We start from the raw sequence: 19,876 nt of genomic DNA, 5'->3' as shown, positions 1-19,876 counted from the left end.
GTATAGTCTGTTTTTGGATGATCTCCACCCCAGCTCCCGAAGTTGTAATCGCCCAATCAAGAATAACTCTAGCTTGCGAACAGGCACTCATCATTAGCGCTGCGGAACGAGCGGGATCTGGCCTTCATTATCGTTCCCAGACCCCCCTGCGGACATTTTCGGACAAATTGATGACCCTTAGAGATGCAATTTGGCACAGGCTTCCGACATGATTACGTTTCTTATTTCCACTCAGTAATGCATTGTTTTTAGGTTCGTTAAAAGCAAGAAAAATTAGTCAAGTTGTATCAGATTCCTGTACGTTTACTGGAAAGATAAAAGAATAATTATTATTTCTCTGCGGCTCTAACTTTTTAAGAGGACCACCTAACTTCGCCGAAAGGGAGAGACAGCTTGCAGTCTAAATGCATATGTTTGCTTTCGACAACTTTACGTATTTAAGAATGTCTTTATTGCCAAGAGTAAACATTTTTGAAACAAAGTAGAAAGAGATTAAACAGAAAAGATATAAGAAAAACAGAAATAGAAAAATTGACCCAGTTTTCTGCCATCATAATGCTTTTGAAAAAGTGTGAAATGAGCCATCTCTCAGTGAATTTCTCGAGAACTTTTTCCTTTATGGAACCTCTTAAAAGTTACATGCGGAAGGGCCAAGATAATACTAAATTCTACTATTTTCAAGCGTTGTACAGATTGAAGGTTGCTAAAACCAATTTTATTTCACAAAGGACAAACAGGATGTAGTATTAACGACTGATGAAGTTTACTGATAGACTGCTAAAGAGTCGTAATTGTAAGGATTGTTCACAATCTTTGTCGCTTTGCGACCAAGATATGCTACTCCAACCAGCGCCATGATGGAAGCTACTGTTAGCGCCACTAGAACAATGTTTGTTGCACTTGGAGCCACAGACGTACCTGAAACAAGAAAATCCAATGAAAATGAAAATTATTATTTGAGGCCCTATGCTCGCTGACTGCTACTTCGAGTTCAGCATATGTGGGCGTCAACTCCCTGTAATTCTTCTTCCACCCATGTCATTGAGAAGAAAAAGCTGCAAGCTTTATCAGGATTGTTTGGACTTCGAGGGAGTAGTTTGTGCCACAACTGAATTATCGAGAATTTTCATCTCGTAAAAGTTAAAATAATGACAACGACAATGATTTCGTATGTCATGGGTAAAAAAGGAGTGGGATAGAAGACCCTAAAGTGGAATTAGGGCCTGTGTGCCTGGCGCGAACTCGTTCATCAGACCACAGAACCAGGTCGAAATTTGCTTTTCTCTTAATAGGAATAAAACAAAGATGGTTTATTTCTTTTTTACCCATTGAGTTTGTTCTTGCACCCTTTTTAACTCGTGAATTGCGCGCATGCGCAAGAGCGAGTTATAGATACGATGTGGGGAATGGCATTCGCTCGCTCGCTCGCTCGATTGGTCGATTCCTGTAAACTTTTTTTAGATTTTAGGCTTTTGAGTGCATTTGATAGTTTTTGGCAAGCAATAAACAGACGAAATGGCGACCTTTGTTGCTAAGAATAGTGGTGGGGTGAAAAAGAAGCCAATGATAATCTTAAAAGTTTTTTTTTTCGTTTTAGTTTCAACAAGCAGCGCCAGCGACTGGCAGGCATGCAAGTATTCACACTGAAATAACAGAACAACCTTCGTTTTTCATAAAATTGTGATTTACAATCCTTGAACTTGAAAAAAATCCGAAGATTCATTGAAAATATCACTTACTGCGAAGCGCTCGGAGTTTACAGATGTTCAAAAGCTTTTTCTGTTATAGCGTGAGATTGTGGACAAAATTGATCATTACATTTCGTCGCGTGTGTTTTTCCTGTGTGAAGCAACAAAAGATGCCGGCGACTGACGAAATAACAAGTTAACACGAAAATCAAATAACACCTAAACAAACAATTTTAGCTACCGATTTTCAGTGAATTTTTAAAGAACAATTTTCTTTTAAGTTTCAAGACAATTTGAGGATTCAACATACACACAACGTACTAAAATGCGAAAGTTACACACCACAAAATTGGTAAATAGACCTGAAATGAAATTCTATCAGTTGTTATTGATTATACATTGCCTAGCACGTGACTTAAATCTACCCAGGCGGAGATCCAAAATGACGGAGGTAGGCTTGGCTTAGTCATATCACTCAAAATTCGTTCCCGTTTGTCTCATTTGATAAAGAGGGAATCGTTAATGTTTTCATTAAGAAAGTATTGCCTTGATTTTCTAATATTTACAACGAAAGAGAGTAAATTTCACTTTTCACCCACATTTACTTCCAACCTTTTCTTTTGAACCAGAAACAAAAATGATAGACGTTTAAAACACATGACATCATCCACCTTGTCAAATGTAATAGCATGACCATTTCAATTGTAATGCCTTCTTATCCCAACGTTACTTTGTTTCTTTGCTACATTAGCGAACACTGAACTACTGCTCGTACTCTAGATATGACAATCAATTCCCTAAACCAGATAACATTAAACATAGTCTAAAAAATCATGTGTCAATTCACGAGTTTGCTCACAGAGCACTTTGATCTGATTCCTTGACGTGCTTGTCTCTTCACGAGTAGTGATAATTTTAATCGGTGCTGGTCCGGTCAGAAGTTTTTAAATCTTCTGATTTCATGGAGTGAAAGAGCTTTGATTCCGATCTCTTTTACCCACATTTCTAAAGCTTTAAAGTAAAGGTATTAGCAACTTACGTTTGTTCTTTTGCTTCACATCATGGTTCATGCCAATCCCTTTCGCATCGGCGAACACTTTCTTAGGCCTTGGCTCTCTCTTGCCATTTCTTTTGGCATGTTCGAGTAAGACTGGACCTATGGAGGTTAAGTCAGTAGAACCCAACACCCCTCTCTTTTGGAAACGCGTAGCAGCAGCACGTTTCATGAGATGGCGTAATTCAATCTCGGCATCTGTCTTCTTTGATACCTTGGGTTGATCTTGAACCTTCTTGGTTATCGAAGGTGCTTTCACTAAGACTTTAGCTGCAGCTTTCACGGTGCTCTTCTTGCTCGCCGAGCGAACCTCTGCTTTCTTGCTGGTACCTGAGGCCACCACCTTCTTGACGCTCTTTCCGTTCGGCTGAGCTACAGGCGTCGCACGTTTTTCTGGAGTCTGAGCTTTTTTAATCTTCCCAGGATGATCTTGCACCGGCGGCTTGCCGAATCCTGGCAGACATCCCTTCGCACAGCGGGACTTGTTATCGTTAACATCGCACACATGGACACGGCAATGTATAAAGACGTAATCGTGGTTGCCAAGAAACTGGAACGCTTCGAAACTGAACCGAAATTTTGTCGGGTCAGAGGAGGAATGGAATTTAACTGTAGGGTCCCTGGGACAACTGGAGAGAAAGAAAAAATTATGAGAACACTAACTTTTCTCTCTGATCTATCCTTCTTGTACTTGTCTAAAACTAAAATGCATTATATGTATCTTGAGATCAATTCTATCAATGCGGTGATGTCGAAGCAAGTTTATTATAAAACTCTTCTGTTTTTTTACCAATATTTTTTTTTGCTGGAAAGTGCAAAATGTCTGCGAAGTCGGGTCAGTTGTAAGGCTGCTACCATACTTAATTGACGGTGGCACAGTTTTGAAAGATCAAGTGCGATGGAGCGGTACGAAATTTGTTTATGATCTGTTTGGATTGACTTTAACTTTTGTTGTCCTTTCTATGTTACAACACATGTGTTTCCTTCGGTCTTAATATTTCTACATTGTAAATAGGTTCGTTAACCTTTAGGCTTCCATACTGGAAAAAGAAATGAGAAAATTTTTTCTTACCCTTCCACAATCAACGCGTGCCTGAATTTCATAGTAGCCTCGTGATCTTGCATTGGTGTCGAGCAGCAGTTAGATGCAAATATCTTTAGATCCTTCTCGCGAGTGTCCAACGATGCCTGCACGAAAACTCGCTCACGGAGATGAACTTCGATGGGGAAGTCGTCTTGTGTGTACTTCGCCGACGACGGCGCCAAAGCCCGAGATCCTTCTCCGTAACTCTCATCCTTAAATATGTCCAGACTCAAAGCGTATTCACCGCGTCCTTTAACGTACACGTGGATTTTCTGTGCTACCGGTTTGTATCCGACGGTATGGACAATTTCCAGGTCGTTGAAGTAGCAACTGAATGGAACTTTGATTTCGTTTACACCTACGTGGGTTATGACGTCCGAGTCTTCGTTAGGAGATTCGATCACCCTGTTGGTGTACACGATGAAGTTTTTGTACACGTGGGAAGTGGTTCCACATTTTGTGATGTCTGTTGACAAGCTGTAGTGTGTGGCGTTACCATTTGCTCGACAGTTTGGGTCGATGAGACTCAGGTGCTCGTGATGCAGGTTGTGGATGAGGTTTTTGGGTAGAACGATCTCCATGTGATTTGTATCACAAGTAAGTTGAACACCAGGACCTGCAAGGATACGTACATCAAAGATAAGTACATTGTTCATATATTGTTGCTATCCTTTTGGGAAAAAGGTTACCAAAGTCAATTTCCCAGGTTGTATAATAATTCGGACACATGCAGTTGCTGATCAACAAATCCCGATTGGGGAACTATACTTTAAGGGAAAATTAAATGGTAATTTCCGACTTTAAAACACAATGGAAATCCTCAACCTTTCATGTGCTCAGATGTGAGAACAATCTTTCTGCTCTTGAACTAAGGTGCACGAAGCATGAAAATCTAGCAGAAGTGCCGCAAAAGCCGCAGTACTTGTATGCGTCTTCAAATTTTTTCATACATCCCGTTCGACTCAAAATACTGATCAAGGACATAAAATATCTAAGACATGGGTCCTATTGACACCATCTACGTCTCTTGCGATGACATGCGTGAAAGTTCCTTTCGATAAACTGTAGGTCTTGCTAGTTGGCAAGACGTCGTTGGTTGAGTGTTTGTGTTAAATGCTTCAGGAAACTACGCACGCAGCGTACCTTTGCATTTCCTCTGATTTTTTGGATCTAATATAAGTGGAGGAGGACACTTGCACTTGTAACTTCCAGGTTTATTCACGCAGAGGTGACTGCAGAAGCCATTGGCGGTATCACATTCATTCACATCTGGTGAAAAAACGCACAGATTATCAAAATGAAAGTACTTCAAAGAGAAAGTAGAAATCGTAATCTTTTAATTAAGATACGTTTATCGCAGAGATACACCAAATCTTTCGTTCCTTGATGAATACCACATCAAACTAATCACGCTGTTGTCATTATAGCTGACAAAACTTGTCGAACTGGATAATTTTATACAAAGCATGGTGCCATCGTCCTCTTAAATTTACTATTTTGAACGTTGATGCTGCGGTCAATGTTTTTTTAGGTGACTCTCGAGATGACAGGGTCGAATTGTTTTGCTTCTTCTAAGCACCTTTCAAACTTTCAAAACCAACCGAGGTCTTCACACGCTCGAGAAAATTGACTTGTATCGCGTTCACATCGCAAGCAGCCAAAAAAATACGCAAAGAAACTACGCTTCATGCAAACGGTTCTTACTCGGGAAAACGTCATTGTTTGGTGAATCACTTTTCCATCAGATTGGTCGAGAAGATGGCGCGAGTCTCAAGGACCAATTAAAAGTTGTCGTGACGCTAAAAAAATACGAGCACAGTTTACCTTGAACACTCGATTGAAAATTTCGCCTTCAACGAATTTATAAGATGTGTGAAAACCTACCATCGCATTTGACAGGATCATCACCATTTGTCCAAGAGCCGTCCAACTGGCAACGTTTATGACCCGGACCATTTCGCTGATATCCCTTGGGACACTCAAATGAACAAACTGTATCGACGTCGCTAGGGCCACTAGTGCAGGAATGATCGGTTATCACATGGGCTCCGACTTTAAGGGCCGGACACTTTTTCTCACCAGGTGCCGCAGCTGAAAATATATTTCAATTTTTTTTTTCAAATTTCTATTTCACTATCTAAGAAGGCTAAATGTTTCCTCAGACCACACTCTTAGGGCCAAAGCTTAGAGTAAAACTCGTTAAAGATGGGAGAATTTTTCCTCCTTTAGTATTACTTCCCGACTGACTTTATTCCTTTTTGAGTTTAGTATATGCTTCGCCCTGACTTTTACATGGTGGGAACAAATGAAAATGCAGGTGCCAAACATGGTGCAGCCATTTCCTTTACAATCGTGACCGCTGTTTATTACGCGACAGCTCTTTCACTCGACTTAACCAGCTGGGAGCCTAGAACAGCTATAGATTAGTGAGTGATAAAAACTGGGCCAGAACGACTCCTTGAGTCACTTTCTCCGTTTTACTACCTCTTATTTTTGCTAGCTCTAGTTCTCTCTAGGCTATGTGTTCATGTATCTACAGACACTAAGAGGTCATTGTGTATTATGTCAACATACAGCTGTAAATTGGAATTCTGCGAGGAGAAGTTTGCTATTGATCATAAAATGTTTGAGTATGGGGTGTCAAAGAACCTCTGACCCCACAATATTGAATTAAAGATGCTAGATGACAAGATATGATCCCGCAAAAAAACCTTATTTCCCTTTTGTCAAATGATAAACATTTTCACTTCAATATCTGGCCGTTTCCTTAGAGTTTTTAGTATCTTCTTCATGAAATTATCTCAAGATGCAGTTCCCATTTTCGAGTTCGATGCTCACTCCATGTTCCGACATGAATGTGTTGAGTAGGCGGTGGAATAATAGCACTTTGTAAACAATTATTTCTCAGCTTATAACTGAAATCGTAAATCTTTTCAAAAAGTCTAAGGCTCGAGCGACATGAGACTCCAATGCCGCTAGTAATAATAGATATCTACAATGAAAGCTAATGCTAGTGTAAGAAAATCTTAATTTATGTTCAATTGCAGTTAAAGGTTTTGATTAACAGGCAAACCAAATGGGCTGAAGTAGGAAAGTTATTAAAAGTTAATGGGGAAATGTAAGAAATTAAGTCGTAATTTTGCTCGTAAATCTTTGCGCGAATTTGTTTTAATATTTATCTACCTAGCCATAGAAAAGTCGGGAAAATATATCATTGCAACGAGTCAATGTTTTCCATAACATGGCCTAATGAATTTTTATGAAGTAAAAAAATATTTTTGGCGAACTGAATCGATTTTGAATCGTTAGAGTCTACATATCTGCTCTTAGCTACGGTGCACATGAAGGGATGAAAATTATAAGCTCGCTTGTACATAACAGATTTGTTTCCAGAAATGTGATCAATTTTAAAGTTTATTGCGTTGGGAATATTTCATATAAAAAAACGAAGTTTATCATTTCAGTGGATTTCAAATTTGTTTGCTGATAAAAACCGCATCTGAAGGAAAGTCGTCATTTCTAGCAGTTTCATTCAAAAATATTTCGCGCAAAGAGACTTGGATGGTTCAGAACGAAAATACAGAAAAATATATCATGTCAAAGCTACATATTTCAGTAACTGAGTAAATATTTTCGGAAACCGGCAAGGTGAATTGTGACAACTTATTCTAGATGAGCATATAGGAAGTTCTTGCCATTCTAGCTATATCTCAGATTTATCAAACTATTTCAGATTCAAGAGAGTCACAACTTATGTTCTTTTATCATTAAACTAGGCTTTGTACTTTGCAGGTACATGAGAATTTATACTGCATAATTAAAACTGTAAGAGTACATGTTCACATATTGATGAAACTAAAGGATTGCATTGAAAAAATCATAGAAATAAAGTCAGTTAACCTTTTTGAAGAGATGAAAAAGAACGAGCTGCAACAATAGAGTTATTTTTTTCTGGCTGTAATTTTTTGGGTTATATTTAAGCGACCTTTATAACCACAGTTTAAATACCCGTTAAAAAGACCCAAGTTCCTATTAGGAGGGTTCTAAACTTTCTTATTTAACTTGTTGTAAATTATGCTTTGATGCTAGTAGTCCACAGATGGCTTTTATAGAATTGCCTCAGCGAAAAAAACTTTTCTTGAATTGCAAAAGAAAGTTCATTCATAAACTCGCATTAACATCGGAAATGATATACGATGTTTTGACTAACGATTGCTTCTCAAATCGTAGATTAATCTGTAAAACTGGAAGAATATTCCACTTACGTATTTTAGCTGTAACATCGTCCAACAATGCAAGACATATTAGTAGTAGGTAACGGTACATTTTTGCTAGATTGGTAGAGGGAAAGGTTTTTCTTTCCCACACCCAGCAAAACCTAACTAAAGTCAACAAAATTTTAGACTTAAAAAGAATTTCAAGACGAGATTACAATGAGCTCTAAATTAACATAACAATCGCCTCCCACGAAACACTAAAAAAACAAGATAGGTAAGGAGCCGAAATTTCTGTAAGCTTAAATTGTTTAGGCTCAATAAACAAACTAAAAGAGGTACACGACATGGCAGTGTAAACACATTTAAATCCCGGGATAATAAAAATTCCTCGGAAGGCAAGTTAATCGACGAGCAAATGCTTAAGGAATCACGATGGATTTTTTGAAAAAACCCTATTGCGTCCTTATCTGCCTTGAGAAATTCTTGCTTATGTAGAGAAACCCATCACAAAGACTCGAATTTTTTTCATGGAAATAAAGAAAGCTAATGGAAGTTTTTTTCTTTTTTTAATGGGAAATGTTTTGCTCGCAGTGTTTGCTCAAATAAAGCCTTTGAATTATTCTGGGTTTAAAAACCACGTAAAAGATTACATTTAAGGAATTGATGGATTTAAGTGAATAGCTAATAAATTGACACGGAATTTAAAAAGGCGCAATCCGCCTCGCCTGTTTTTAATTTAAATAATGATGATCTAGATTTAAAACAGAGATGGAAGATTGAGTTACATTAACGTCATCACAAATCCGGATTGCACGGCTGGGGTCCAGTGTCCTCACTTTCGTTTTTGCCGTGGCAAGCATGGTGGTGAGAATGGATACCAGCCTGAGGTCATGTAAGCCCGATGAATTGCTAAGGTGAAACGGTACCGTAGTTAGTCTTCTCATTCAAATAAACTGGGATTATGTGCGGCTGTGATGTGTTATTGGCCTATCCGAGGCTTTTTTTTCTTTTCAGGCCTTCATCTCGGTGTTCCGATGAGATTGGAAGGTTAGGCTTCCACCTGATCTAGAAGCCTTGCTACATGAGCAGTATCTACTGTAATTTTCCGCAGATTTCACTACACTGCATATTACAGAGTTACTGCAGTCAGAGAGAAATTAAAACTTGATTTTATTGCCTGCATCAATTGTTGCAGCAATAAATTTTGGAAGACAAGTTATAGGAAATTCCGGGAGCTATCTGGCTCAAAGGAGTCCTTAATTCTGAAAGCTAATTCGTAGAATCGCTTTATAATTAAGGACCAAACTCATCCATTTTGCTCTAGCTGTTGGTGCACAATCTCGGAACACATGTTCATCGAGGCTGAAAAAATATTTCCTATCCTTTATGTCTGTTTTGTTTAATAAAGGGCATTTGTATTCAAGTTTTTCTCGGCTCTTCTGTACGAAAGTTAAAAATTTTTCCGCGGCGTGTTTTTTTTATTTGATTCAGACTGTTCGTAAAGAAGTTTCGGTACTTGAAAATGAAAGAAATACTCATGATTCGATATTGTATTTAAAACAAAACAAAACAAAACAAAGCAAACCAAAATTGACAGTAGTTAACTTTCGAAGTTATTTTATTCTCTTTGCTCTACAGAATCATACCTTGAGTGACATTAGCACATTCTAAAAGGTATTTACCTCTAAGGAACTATGGATTCAAAATCAATTTTGATCTAAAAAATTGCTGCATAACTCTTTTTTAACAAAAGTAACTTTCATTTAAAGAAAATGGTTTGATATTTAGTATATAAAAAATATAACTTACATAGAAGAAACCGCCGTAAAGATTAAAAAGGAATTTGTCATTCGTATTTAATGTTTAGGATTTCCTTTCCGCAATAAGGAACGAAGTAAAAGAGTTGTTCAAAAGAATGAACAGGAAAACGCTTGTTCTGCCTTTTGTTCTACTATTTGTTAAGGAAAGGCAGCATTTAGATCATCAAACTTCAAGTTGGTTGTTTTTTGCATAAAAACTTTTAGAGTTTTCTTTTTTTCTTTTACTTTTTAACATTCAGTAATGAATATATTGAGAAAATCAACAGGATGGATTTCAAGGAAGAGATCCATTTTTCAGCTGGCACGGGTTACTTAATACACACAACTTGAACCTTCTGGAGAGCAATTTAGAGAAAAAAGTACGTAAAAGGTCCCATTGTTCAAAACTGATCGACCACCTTGTAATTGCGGCCGCGTTTCATCACGCGTGTGACGTGGATGACACCCACGAGAGCGAGGACACTTGCTGCAGCAATTACAATCATTAGACCGTTTGTCACGCGTGAGTTCCACCCTGAAATGCAAAAACACGTAGTTAATGATCATGCTGTTATTGCCACTTTGAATTAAAGACCATTAATTTAAATCTCGTCTTTTTCCCCGGGGATTCAAACAGCAAACTGGCAGGGTATAAGAAGCTGAACCACCGAAAGTGAGTTTTTAGTCAACTGGCCACTCTGCGCAATGATACGCGTGTAAATGACCACTAGATCAGAGATTTTATCACGAACGTTAACCCTAGAATTTCATCTCGCGTCTCAAACTGTTAATTTTCACTGTTAATTGGAGACTACACTCCTCTGTTCAAGTGTCTCGTATTACGAGGTGTAACTGAGGACAAGGAAAATTTTAAAAAAACCGGCGAAGTCAACGACAACAGCGTTAACAAAGCTTCAATTGCAGCAGTTCTTAACACTTGCCTTTCTTTTCTTCGTCTTTTCCTTGTTCATCTTCCTCCAACTTAGACTGATCCCGTTGAGGTCCTTTCAGATCAATCACAGGTTCATCGTTTAAACTTTCCTCGTTTAAAGAAAAGGGCCCCTTTGAGATTAAATAGTTGGGGTCCTTATAGTCTAGGGCTCGCTTGGCTCGGTGCTCCGCTTCCTCTTTCTTTTTCAGCTTCTCCATTACGTCCCATGGCGGATTCACGTGCAGGCCTGGGACACACCCTTTGGAACAGCGTGAGTCGGAATCATTTGCTCTACAAACCACTACACTGCAATGGAGGTATACGAAGGGGAAATCACCCACAAACTTGAAGGCTTCGACGCTGAAGCGTTTCTTCTGTCGAGAAGGTGAATCTTCCATCTTTACTGTATCATCGACCGGGCACCTGGGGTAGTAAGACTGGATTAGAACGTGGCACAGATTAGGACTGAAATATACGGCAAATAATTACATCGTCTCCTGAGAGTATCAAATGAAGAAAAAGTAAAGAAACAAAAGAGTTAGACGCAATGAAAGCTACAGAGATGGTAAACCCGCGGTTTACTAGAATACTTTGTCAGCGATCAAAGAATTTTAAGGGAAAACGACGAAACGAAAATATCATTAATTGAATGGCGGTCGAACGGGTTAGATACCTCAATAAAAAAAGGAAAAAAAGTAATTATCGTTGATTTGTAATACTTGCCAGATAAATATTCCAATGAATTATTATAATATGTATTGTAATATTATTATATATGTATGAATACATTACTGAATGAGACTTATGCTCAACAGATACTGACGAAAATGTAATAGAGCACGGAACAAGCAACGGAAATTTTATTCTTTTATTCATTTTTTATTCATTTGATGTTTAAGCTGTTGTCAAACTGAGCCTACCCTTCGTGAATAAGTTCATGCCTGAACCTGTCCACTTTTTTGTGGTCAGCGGTAGGTGTGGAGCAGCAATTTCCCGCCATAATCTCGAGACTTTGGTCCAAAGTAGCAATGGACAATTCAAAGTACAATCGCTCACGGAATGGTACCTCCACTGGAAAGTCACTCCACGAATGAACGTCTTGGTAATCTTCGCCATGGTAGAAATCCATGCGGATTGAAAAACGGCCATACCTGTGGAAAGGGAAGTTAACCAATTAATTTTGGGGCTGAAAGATAATACTTTTGCTGATTTTAACCCTCTGTTAAAACTCTCTCTAATTAGAATTTAGTGTTAAATCAAAATGGCACCTTCCAGCTGATAGAGTTCTCGATTTTTTTTATCATCTCCCTGGTTATTAACGTACTGAAATTGGAAGGAAAAATTATACATAACCATTTATTGGAATCAAATGTTTAAGGAAGGAAATACTACTTCTATAGAATATTATCTTTGCTTTTTCAAAAATGCAGTGCAGCAGGATGTAGAAGTTTGGATCGCTCATTCTCTGGTCAGAGAAGAAAGAAAGTGCGAAATCGCCAGTGTACCCGAGAAACCGTTTCTACTTTTCTGTTAACTATCTTGCATAGCAACGAAAAAATCATTGCATCTGCTTTGATACTTCTCTCGTGGCCTCACCCTTCTTCCTCGATGTATAGCTGCTTTACCACTGGTTTGATTCCAACCGCTGAGGTGATACCGTTGTTCAAGTAATAACAGCAGAATGGGATGTCAAATTCATCCTCTCCAACCCGCGTAATGATGCTTCCAGGAGCAGCCTTCTTCTCCACGATTTTGTTGCTATAGACGATGAAGTCCATAGTACTGCGTCTCTTGGTGCCACACTTGTCCAATCCAGTCTTGAAGATGTAATGTGTGGGTGTCTCAATTACGGGACATGATGGATCCAGGAGGCTAAGGAAGTCTCCTTGCAGGTCGCGCAAAGCTGTTTTAGGGACCGTGACCTCGATAGCATGTGTGCTGCAGTTTAGGAGCAAACCAGGAGCTGGAAAACAACAAAAGTTTGTGATAAGAATATAACTGTTCTGGATAGTCTTGTACAGAGCACTTGCATCCAGGGCCACCTTACGTTGCACACTTTATTGGTGGTAAAACAGTTTGCCTGATTTTTCTGGTGATATTTGTACCTGGTAACAGCCCACTTTCAGCCAACCCATTTTCTCTTCGACTCAGTGGCCCGGTTAAGTCACCAATTAAAATTGACAACTCATCAAATGAATTTGCGTGATAACCTCCTTGAACGATATTTCCAGTTAAATTCCTTCTCTGTTAATTACGAGCTTTCCAAATCGAGATATCTCCACATTACACGCTATGGTTAACCATGAAAGCCTGGCAGATTCCCTATTTTTCTCTTGTCATCAGGCAAGTCTAGTTTGTAAACAGAAAAAGGTCTACTATTCATGAGTTGGTCTATCGGTATCTTAATTAGAATAGTATATTATTCTTTGGGTGTTTTGTACTGTCACTCAGAGCCCACGATCTTAGGTCCGAGCTTTCTCAAGCTTTTGTGGTCATCGCAACTAAATAGGTAGGTTTCCGGGTATCTGTATTCCCTACTCAGGGATACCAATACCCAAGGTGTGGCAGAGGGGTGTAGAGCATGGATTGGTTTGAACAGTCACCGGAGGGTGTGTCGACAGGGTCAACCTTCCCATTGATCTTCGAAGAACTTGACATCATTATCACATCACGATCACTCACTTCTCCCCGTCAAAGGGACCCTTCAGTGGAAATTTAAAGAGTTCTCAAAGAACAACTTGACACCAAAGGGAACACTCAGGCAACATTGTAACAACAGCTCTTAATCACTCACCTCTACAATTGAGTTTATCATCAGATAGAACCAGCGGATGAGGGCAGGTGCAGTGGAAACTACCCACATCATTCACACATTCATGACTGCAGCCTCCTTTATCGTATTCACATTCATTAATATCTAAAATTAAGTAAATAATTGATAAATGAATAGGTACAAATTTCTACCAAATGAATCAAGACATTTATATCAATGTTTGCTCTTGTAAATTAGAAATATGACGTTTAAATTTTTTTCCCAGTTTTGATAGTATATAAACCATCTTCAGATAATAACTAAAGACAACGCCGACTTGCTTCTTCATAAAGTCACCACAGCACCTTACCTCCACAACGGATGGAACCAGTGGGTGGAGTCCAGATCCCCTCATTTCCACACTGCTGAAATGGGGGTGCCATTAATTTCATGCCGTTCGGACATGCCAAGTCACAAACGGTTCCGCGAGGGCTTGGCGCTTTTGTGCAACTCTCTTGCACAATTACACCTTGGCCAACCACGAGAGGACTACAGGAGCTACCTTCAGGAGAAAAACGTGGTGGAAATGACGGTTAGTCACTCAGTCAGCACGTTGAATACGCAGATATGACAAAAACAAAAAAAAACATTGATGAAGGCTTCCTAAATATTCAAAGTTCAAATTTTCTTTAAGCACTGCAGTTTCCGTTTACTTGTTGTTTCCGATACTTCCGGTATATAAAATCAATATTTTGTTCAGTTTTTAAGAATTTCCTTTCGTTTCTCCTTTTTTCATAGTTTCCGTTGCGCATCCTTGTACTGAACACATCTCGTCATGACGTAGTCAGATGGATGATTATAATTTAATGACCTTGCTCTTGATCGAATCAATCCTTTTTGAATCCAGTTACGGGTAATGTCCAATCGCGACTGGTTACTCTCGGATAGCGACTTCACGCATCACTAGTTTTTGAATACCTACACGTCATTACTTCGAGTTAATAATGAGTTTAGTGTCAACAGAAGGATATGATTTTTTACGGTCGATTTAAACTCTTTTAACTAACAACACTGAAATGCAAACTAAACATCCCACGTAAGACTAAATTTTGCCAGTAGAAATTAAAGCACTTGTTTCAATCAGTTTTTCATATTTGAAGATTAAAGGTTTCCCGAAAGAAACCCGAAATTGTCGAACAAAAGATGCAGTCTTTCACTGATGTGTGATTTCTCTCAGCTCTGCGATAGAACTCCAAAATTTATCAGTGAAAAATCAGTCTTCATACAAGTTTGTTTTCCAATTTAATAAACTTTTTCTGGCTTGCATAAGACTTGATGTATTAACCGCTACTAGCCAAGTTAGCGAAAAACCTTATTAGAAATTGTGCTTCGAGTTACTATCAGATATGTATGACAACCGCATCTTTCTTATTAGTTACTTCGGCAGAATTGAATATGAATGTCTCGATCAGCAATAGAACTGTTTGGTTTCCAATTTTTTTAGCTTTTTTTTTTTTGTGGGAAGGTACCATTCGTTCGTGTGAGCTGACCTCATACCGACCAGAGCTGTCTTGTAGGCTGTTTTAGTTTTAGTAACTGAGTTATTGGCAAATTAATGCTCAATTGTATTTCTTTGAATCTATGAAGAGGGAGATTGCCTGATACAACAAAATCTGAAAATAACTCAACTAAGAACTATGGCTCAAATTTTATATACCGAAGAAGATATCAAGACCATATTAAAATGCAATTTATACATCTTTTCAAAATCAGAAAAAGTATTTATAATTTTTTTACAACTACTTTCAAACAAGATGATACTTTGTGCAGGAAACTCTCTAAACTGAGTGCAGCTTTGAGATGAAGTCAGTTTATGATTAATGCTTCTGCTCGTATGTTTGTAAAACTAAATTTCAAATTTCCGTGTGCACGCAAGTTCATGGCCCGTTACTTTCCAAGGCGTTTTCAACTAAACTTACAAGCGAAGTTTATCGTTCTGCACGTCTACGAAGCTATACAATATAGAAATTTATTCACCTGGCTGGCCGACGTCAGGAACACCATTACTAAGGATAACGTCTGCTGCAGAAAAGAAAACAAGAGAAGCGAGGACAAGTGAAAGTCTCATGACTGAATTGAAAGGAAAACCCAGACCGTCTTTCTCTGCAATCTTCTTGGTGTGCAAACAAGGTCCTGTAAGAAATGTTGCAGTAGAAGAGATTTAACTTGAAGTGATTAACATCACAAAGCCTCCTACACACAAAAGTGAAAAACAAACCAAGGGATTAGCAATAATTGACACATTCCAGGGCGATCTTATTGTGCAAAGAGATGGAAAATTCCGCCAACTGTGCTTTATGCTTTTATGTCAGCCTGAGTCAACATCGTTCTTAAATAGAAGATTCCTGTGAAACTAACTTACAGCACTGTATCTGAACTGGACTATGGAGACCAAAGACCAAATTCTCAATTCGCTTTCGATGGATTGTTGAGCACGTGGCTGTCATGGAGACTAAAGCAGCCAGAAGACGAAAAGGGCGAATTGTGGTTATAAACATCCTAAAGGGCATTTAAACTAGGCGTTATTCCTAAAAAAGGTGGCTGAATTTTTCAAAATATATATATAAAAATAGGAAAATAGAACCACTGAGTGAAATTTCTAACAAACAGAAACTGGTCATACTTCACATTGCTTTAACTCTATATGGCCGCCATGGACGTCGTAACACGTGTACGTGAAACCGAAATGCCAATCCGCTGGTCTATATCTAAGTGTTGCTTTACGTCATCAGCTGTTTAGAGGACCCCCCAAAAAATGTAGTTAACAGAGGAAAGGCGAAGAAAACTTCAAACTCTCCCTAAATTTGTTTTCTGATAGAATACTCGTGTGCTTGCATGAGGAATGACTTCCTTGTTGCTGTGGTACTGCGCGACTGTCTGCTGTTTGAACTTAAAAAAAAAACAAGTCCCGTATTGTATTAATAATCGAAAAATCTTGACTGTAAATAATTTATCAGCAGAAGATTACTGCTCAGAGCCTAGGCAGCTCCCAATTGTTTTACGTATAAAATTATTTATTCAAGAAGTATCGTTGTGTTTTAAGTCAAAAATGTGGAGGGGGGTAAGGGGGCGGGGGGGGGGGGGGCGGGAGCCCGGGAGAACAGGAGGCGGGAGAGGGCAGGAAGGGGGAGAACAGGGGGCAGGAAGCGGGATCTATGTGAGGGTGGGAAGCGGGAGCAAAAATGAAGAAGGTGATAGTTTGTTGTTTATTACTGGGTATTATTCAGTCAACAACACTTATCTAGACAAATTTTCAAATTTCCATTTAACATCCACCAATGCTTAAAAGAAAATTTTGGAAACAAGAAAACGTAAATTTAAATGTTTCCTTCACTAGCACTTAAACTGAACGCTAAAAATGCCGAAAATTCAACAATTGATGTGCAGCGATTTAAATCATCATATGGAGTCAGCTTTTTTATTCACTCACAACTCGTTACGACCAATTACTTACGTCAAAAAGAGAAAGGAAGCACGGATAGAGGAGAAGCAAACTCTAAACGTTACGTCTGGCTCTTGATTTTTTAATTTGATACTGAAATGGCATTCCTAAATGCATGGAAAAGCCTATATTAAATTGCAATAACTATAACATTACACAGTGGAATGAGACCTTCGTCTCTACAACGAGATGTCAGAAGCGATGGTCAAACTAGGTTAGTGAAACTTAGTTTAAGAAAACTGACCTGTAATAACTTTCATCGGGTCCCAATGATCCCCCACCAAAAAAAAGGCCAGAAAATGAACAAGAATGTTAAGTTTTGGCACAGTTTGAAAGTTAAACCCGGGTTTCTGATCCTCTTGATTAACCTGAAGACAGGAGCAACACAATGAAGGGTGGGAGTCGGGAGGCAAAGGGGCACAAAAGTACGGGAGGCGGGAGAACGTGGTAGGGGAAACGGGAGACTCTGACCCCCTGTCCCATCCACCCCCCCCCCCTCACAAAAAACCCGGGTTGATTAACCTGAAGACGGGAGCAACATAATGAAGGGCGGGAGTCGGGAGGCAAAGGGACACAAAAGTACGGGAGGCGGGAGAACGTGGTAGGGGAAACGGGAGACTCTGACCCCCTGTCCCATCCTCCCCCCCCCCCCCCCCACACACAAAAATTTGCGCCGATCAAAAATTTCCTGGTGCGTTTCCTGGTGCGTTGTAAAGGATGCAGTTTAGTCGGCTGGGTGCTTCTCCGTGGTTGTGTAAACACAGCACAAATTCTTCACGTTTTTCTCCAGCCTGGTTGAAGTGAAAAGTACCTTGTCCGATTGGCTGAAGCTTTTTTTATTGGATAATACAACAGCTACAATAGGAATAAAGTCAAATGTGTTTCATTCTTCAGATTGTGCTGTAAATTCACCGAGAAATTCTACTGGTGCTCAAAGACTACTACTTCACGTTTTGCACGAGAACCTTCATATTCCGGGTCAAAAGCACTTAAAGTTACTCATCTCACCCTCCATGACCTTTTCATAATGGCTACCTGCACTTTTCGTGGCTTTATCAGTCTTAATACTTAACAGCACTTCTCAAGTTGAGAAGTTTGTGGCTGGTCGTAAAGACATGTTACAACAATTTTTCACCGAGAATGTTCCGAGCGGTTCTGTCGCTCATTAAAGCACTCGCTTGGCACCTTTAAAATTGAGGTGATTTAAAGCTCACCTTTAAAGCTGAAGTGATTCTTCGTGCGGGCTGACTCAATCTTCGAGAAAGATGAAGGTGATGGGATCATCAAGACATTAATAAAACATCTAAAAGTAACAGACTGAAAATGTCCTAATTGTGGTGTGAAGGAGTGGGCATGCAAATCAGATTACCGGGCCAAATGTTTTCAAGCATCAGATTCACCTCACCTACTTTTTTGTTCCTGTTCCTTTAAGATGTAGTACTGGCATGAGCTAACCATCGGAACGAAAGTACCCTTGTTTTTGAACCACTGTGCGAAAAAAACCTTCGTTTCCTGAAATAGTATCTGAAGTTTAAATATGCCACTTTGTTAAATGTTTAAAAGCGAGGTAGAGTATTGTCTATGTTCAGTGTTTGTATGAAACATCGGTAATATAAATTAACTTTAAAGTCAAGTCGCTAGCTGATTTATACGGTTTCAATCAGCGATGATTTATATGTTGTCCGGTATTGTTGTCATATATCTAGGTAAAAGCCTGTGGATATGGCCACATGTTTATGCACTTTTAGGAGAGACCCTCACAAAATTGAAGAGTAGTGTTTCTCCTTTAATTGTTTCCACATGCTAACTAGTTCGTTGACGACTTTAACAGACAGCCAACCGTCACCTTCTTCAAAGGAGTGTTCTTCTGTCATCCTTTGGACAGACACCCTAAGTGCTTCCTCTGTCAGCTTTGCAACAGGGTGAACGCGCTTATTTCTGACTCTTCTGAGTGACTTCACAGCATCTAAGTGGCAGTACTTCCAATTCAGCTCAGCTTGTAGCGAGGCCCACTGACGTTTTTATCTGTTTCCCGATGTTTTTAACATGTCTTTCACCTTTTGTTATACTTATGAGTAAAATCTTCGTGGAAATGTTCTTTTGAACATCATGTTTTGTATCTCTACACACATTGTTACCATGAGCAGAGAGACTTGCACTTCCTTTAGAGAGTCAACTCTCTTTTCTGGACCAAATCCAACTCACGGCTTTGGAGATCCACCTTCTCTTTCAATATCCGTTTTTGTGTTTCAAGTCCTTCAATTTTCCTCTCTAAAGCCTTAATTTTAGCATGACTGCGTTCCTCATTTTCTCTTAGCTTGTCAATTTCATCCTTCAGCGCCTTCATTTCTCTCTCCCGGCTTTGAAGTCTGACTTAAAAAACACTGTTTCCTGCTGATCGATCACTCAGAAAACTTGCTTGAGCGGCTCTCTTATGTTGAGGGTTACTTGAAGAAGTGCTTGTCGACATTCTACTTATCCCGAAGAGTGAAAAGCTGAAGATGTGAAATAGTTTTTGTGTGGCTTACACGAAGTATAAACCACGCAATGTCATGATCCAAGATGTTTATTCCAGCTGGATTTGTCACGGTGAACAGAGCGCTTTTCACGTGGTTTACTATCGTCGAGGATATATTCCAGTCTGCGCTCGGCTAACTTACGTAAGCTTCAAAGCTTCAGAAAGCGGCCATTTCATATTTATGGGTGTAACACGTTGTCGAAGATCGTTTTTTTATCTAGTTATTCGCTCATCTTTGTTGCTCTTATTTCACACGCCGGCTTTCCTACAGTCGGCTTTTCTTCTACGTGCGGATTACAGCGAGGAGTTGTGCTCTCACAGGCCAACATTT

At 39.2% G+C, this 19,876-nt stretch overlaps 3 protein-coding genes across 4 annotated transcripts in view; 1 reads left to right on the top strand and 2 right to left on the bottom strand.

Annotated features, from left to right (window-relative positions):
* The window catches only part of LOC113674656 (uncharacterized), a 5,076-nt gene extending 4,740 nt beyond the window's left edge, over positions 1–336 (top strand). The window contains exon 8 of the mRNA XM_027191140.2: positions 1–336. This exon is cut by the window's left edge and continues 167 nt beyond it. The gene's annotated coding sequence lies outside the window, so the exon portion shown is untranslated.
* On the bottom strand, positions 288–8,302 carry LOC113674655 (oncoprotein-induced transcript 3 protein). Its single transcript, XM_027191139.2, has 6 exons — positions 8,092–8,302; positions 5,711–5,917; positions 4,970–5,095; positions 3,815–4,442; positions 2,728–3,371; positions 288–918 (listed from the first exon to the last, which is right to left on the bottom strand). The coding sequence occupies exons 1-6, from the start codon at positions 8,150–8,152 to the stop codon at positions 764–766; spliced, it is 1,821 nt and encodes a 606-aa protein (XP_027046940.2). The 5' UTR covers positions 8,153–8,302; the 3' UTR covers positions 288–763.
* A 1,331-nt stretch (positions 8,303–9,633) lies between these two features.
* On the bottom strand, positions 9,634–16,257 carry LOC113674661 (oncoprotein-induced transcript 3 protein). 2 transcript variants are annotated; one of them, XM_089182105.1, is made up of 8 exons: positions 16,209–16,257; positions 15,563–15,718; positions 13,896–14,087; positions 13,568–13,690; positions 12,370–12,736; positions 11,694–11,924; positions 10,784–11,196; positions 9,634–10,377 (listed from the first exon to the last, which is right to left on the bottom strand). In XM_089182105.1, the coding sequence occupies exons 2-8, from the start codon at positions 15,651–15,653 to the stop codon at positions 10,244–10,246; spliced, it is 1,551 nt and encodes a 516-aa protein (XP_089038231.1). In that variant the 5' UTR covers positions 15,654–15,718; positions 16,209–16,257; the 3' UTR covers positions 9,634–10,243. The 2 variants fall into 2 exon arrangements, with proteins under 2 accessions (XP_089038231.1, XP_027046946.2); XM_027191145.2 differs by lacking the exon at positions 16,209–16,257 and having other exon boundaries at positions 15,563–15,803.
* Between the last annotated feature and the right edge of the window lie 3,619 nt (positions 16,258–19,876).

The sequence above is a fragment of the Pocillopora damicornis genome, chromosome 9, assembly GCF_964200805.1.
Source record: "Pocillopora damicornis chromosome 9, jaPocDami1.2, whole genome shotgun sequence".
NCBI lineage: Eukaryota > Metazoa > Cnidaria > Anthozoa > Scleractinia > Pocilloporidae > Pocillopora > Pocillopora damicornis.
This window is presented reverse-complemented; position numbering and strand designations above follow the sequence as displayed.

Coding starts and splice junctions, on each gene's coding strand:
- LOC113674661 (XM_089182105.1), bottom strand. CDS start 15,653: ATGAGACTTTCACTTGTCCTCGCTTCTCTTGTTTTCTTTTCTGCAGCA. Junction 13,691..13,895: donor TGGTTCCATCCGTTGTGGAG/GTAAGGTGCTGT, acceptor ACTTAATTTTAG/ATATTAATGAATGTGAATAC. Junction 11,925..12,369: donor CTATACATCGAGGAAGAAGG/GTGAGGCCACGA, acceptor CCCTTTCCACAG/GTATGGCCGTTTTTCAATCC.
- LOC113674655 (XM_027191139.2), bottom strand. CDS start 8,152: ATGTACCGTTACCTACTACTAATATGTCTTGCATTGTTGGACGATGTT. Junction 4,443..4,969: donor AAATCAGAGGAAATGCAAAG/GTACGCTGCGTG, acceptor GTATCCTTGCAG/GTCCTGGTGTTCAACTTACT. Junction 919..2,727: donor TGTGAAGCAAAAGAACAAAC/GTAAGTTGCTAA, acceptor TTCTTGTTTCAG/GTACGTCTGTGGCTCCAAGT.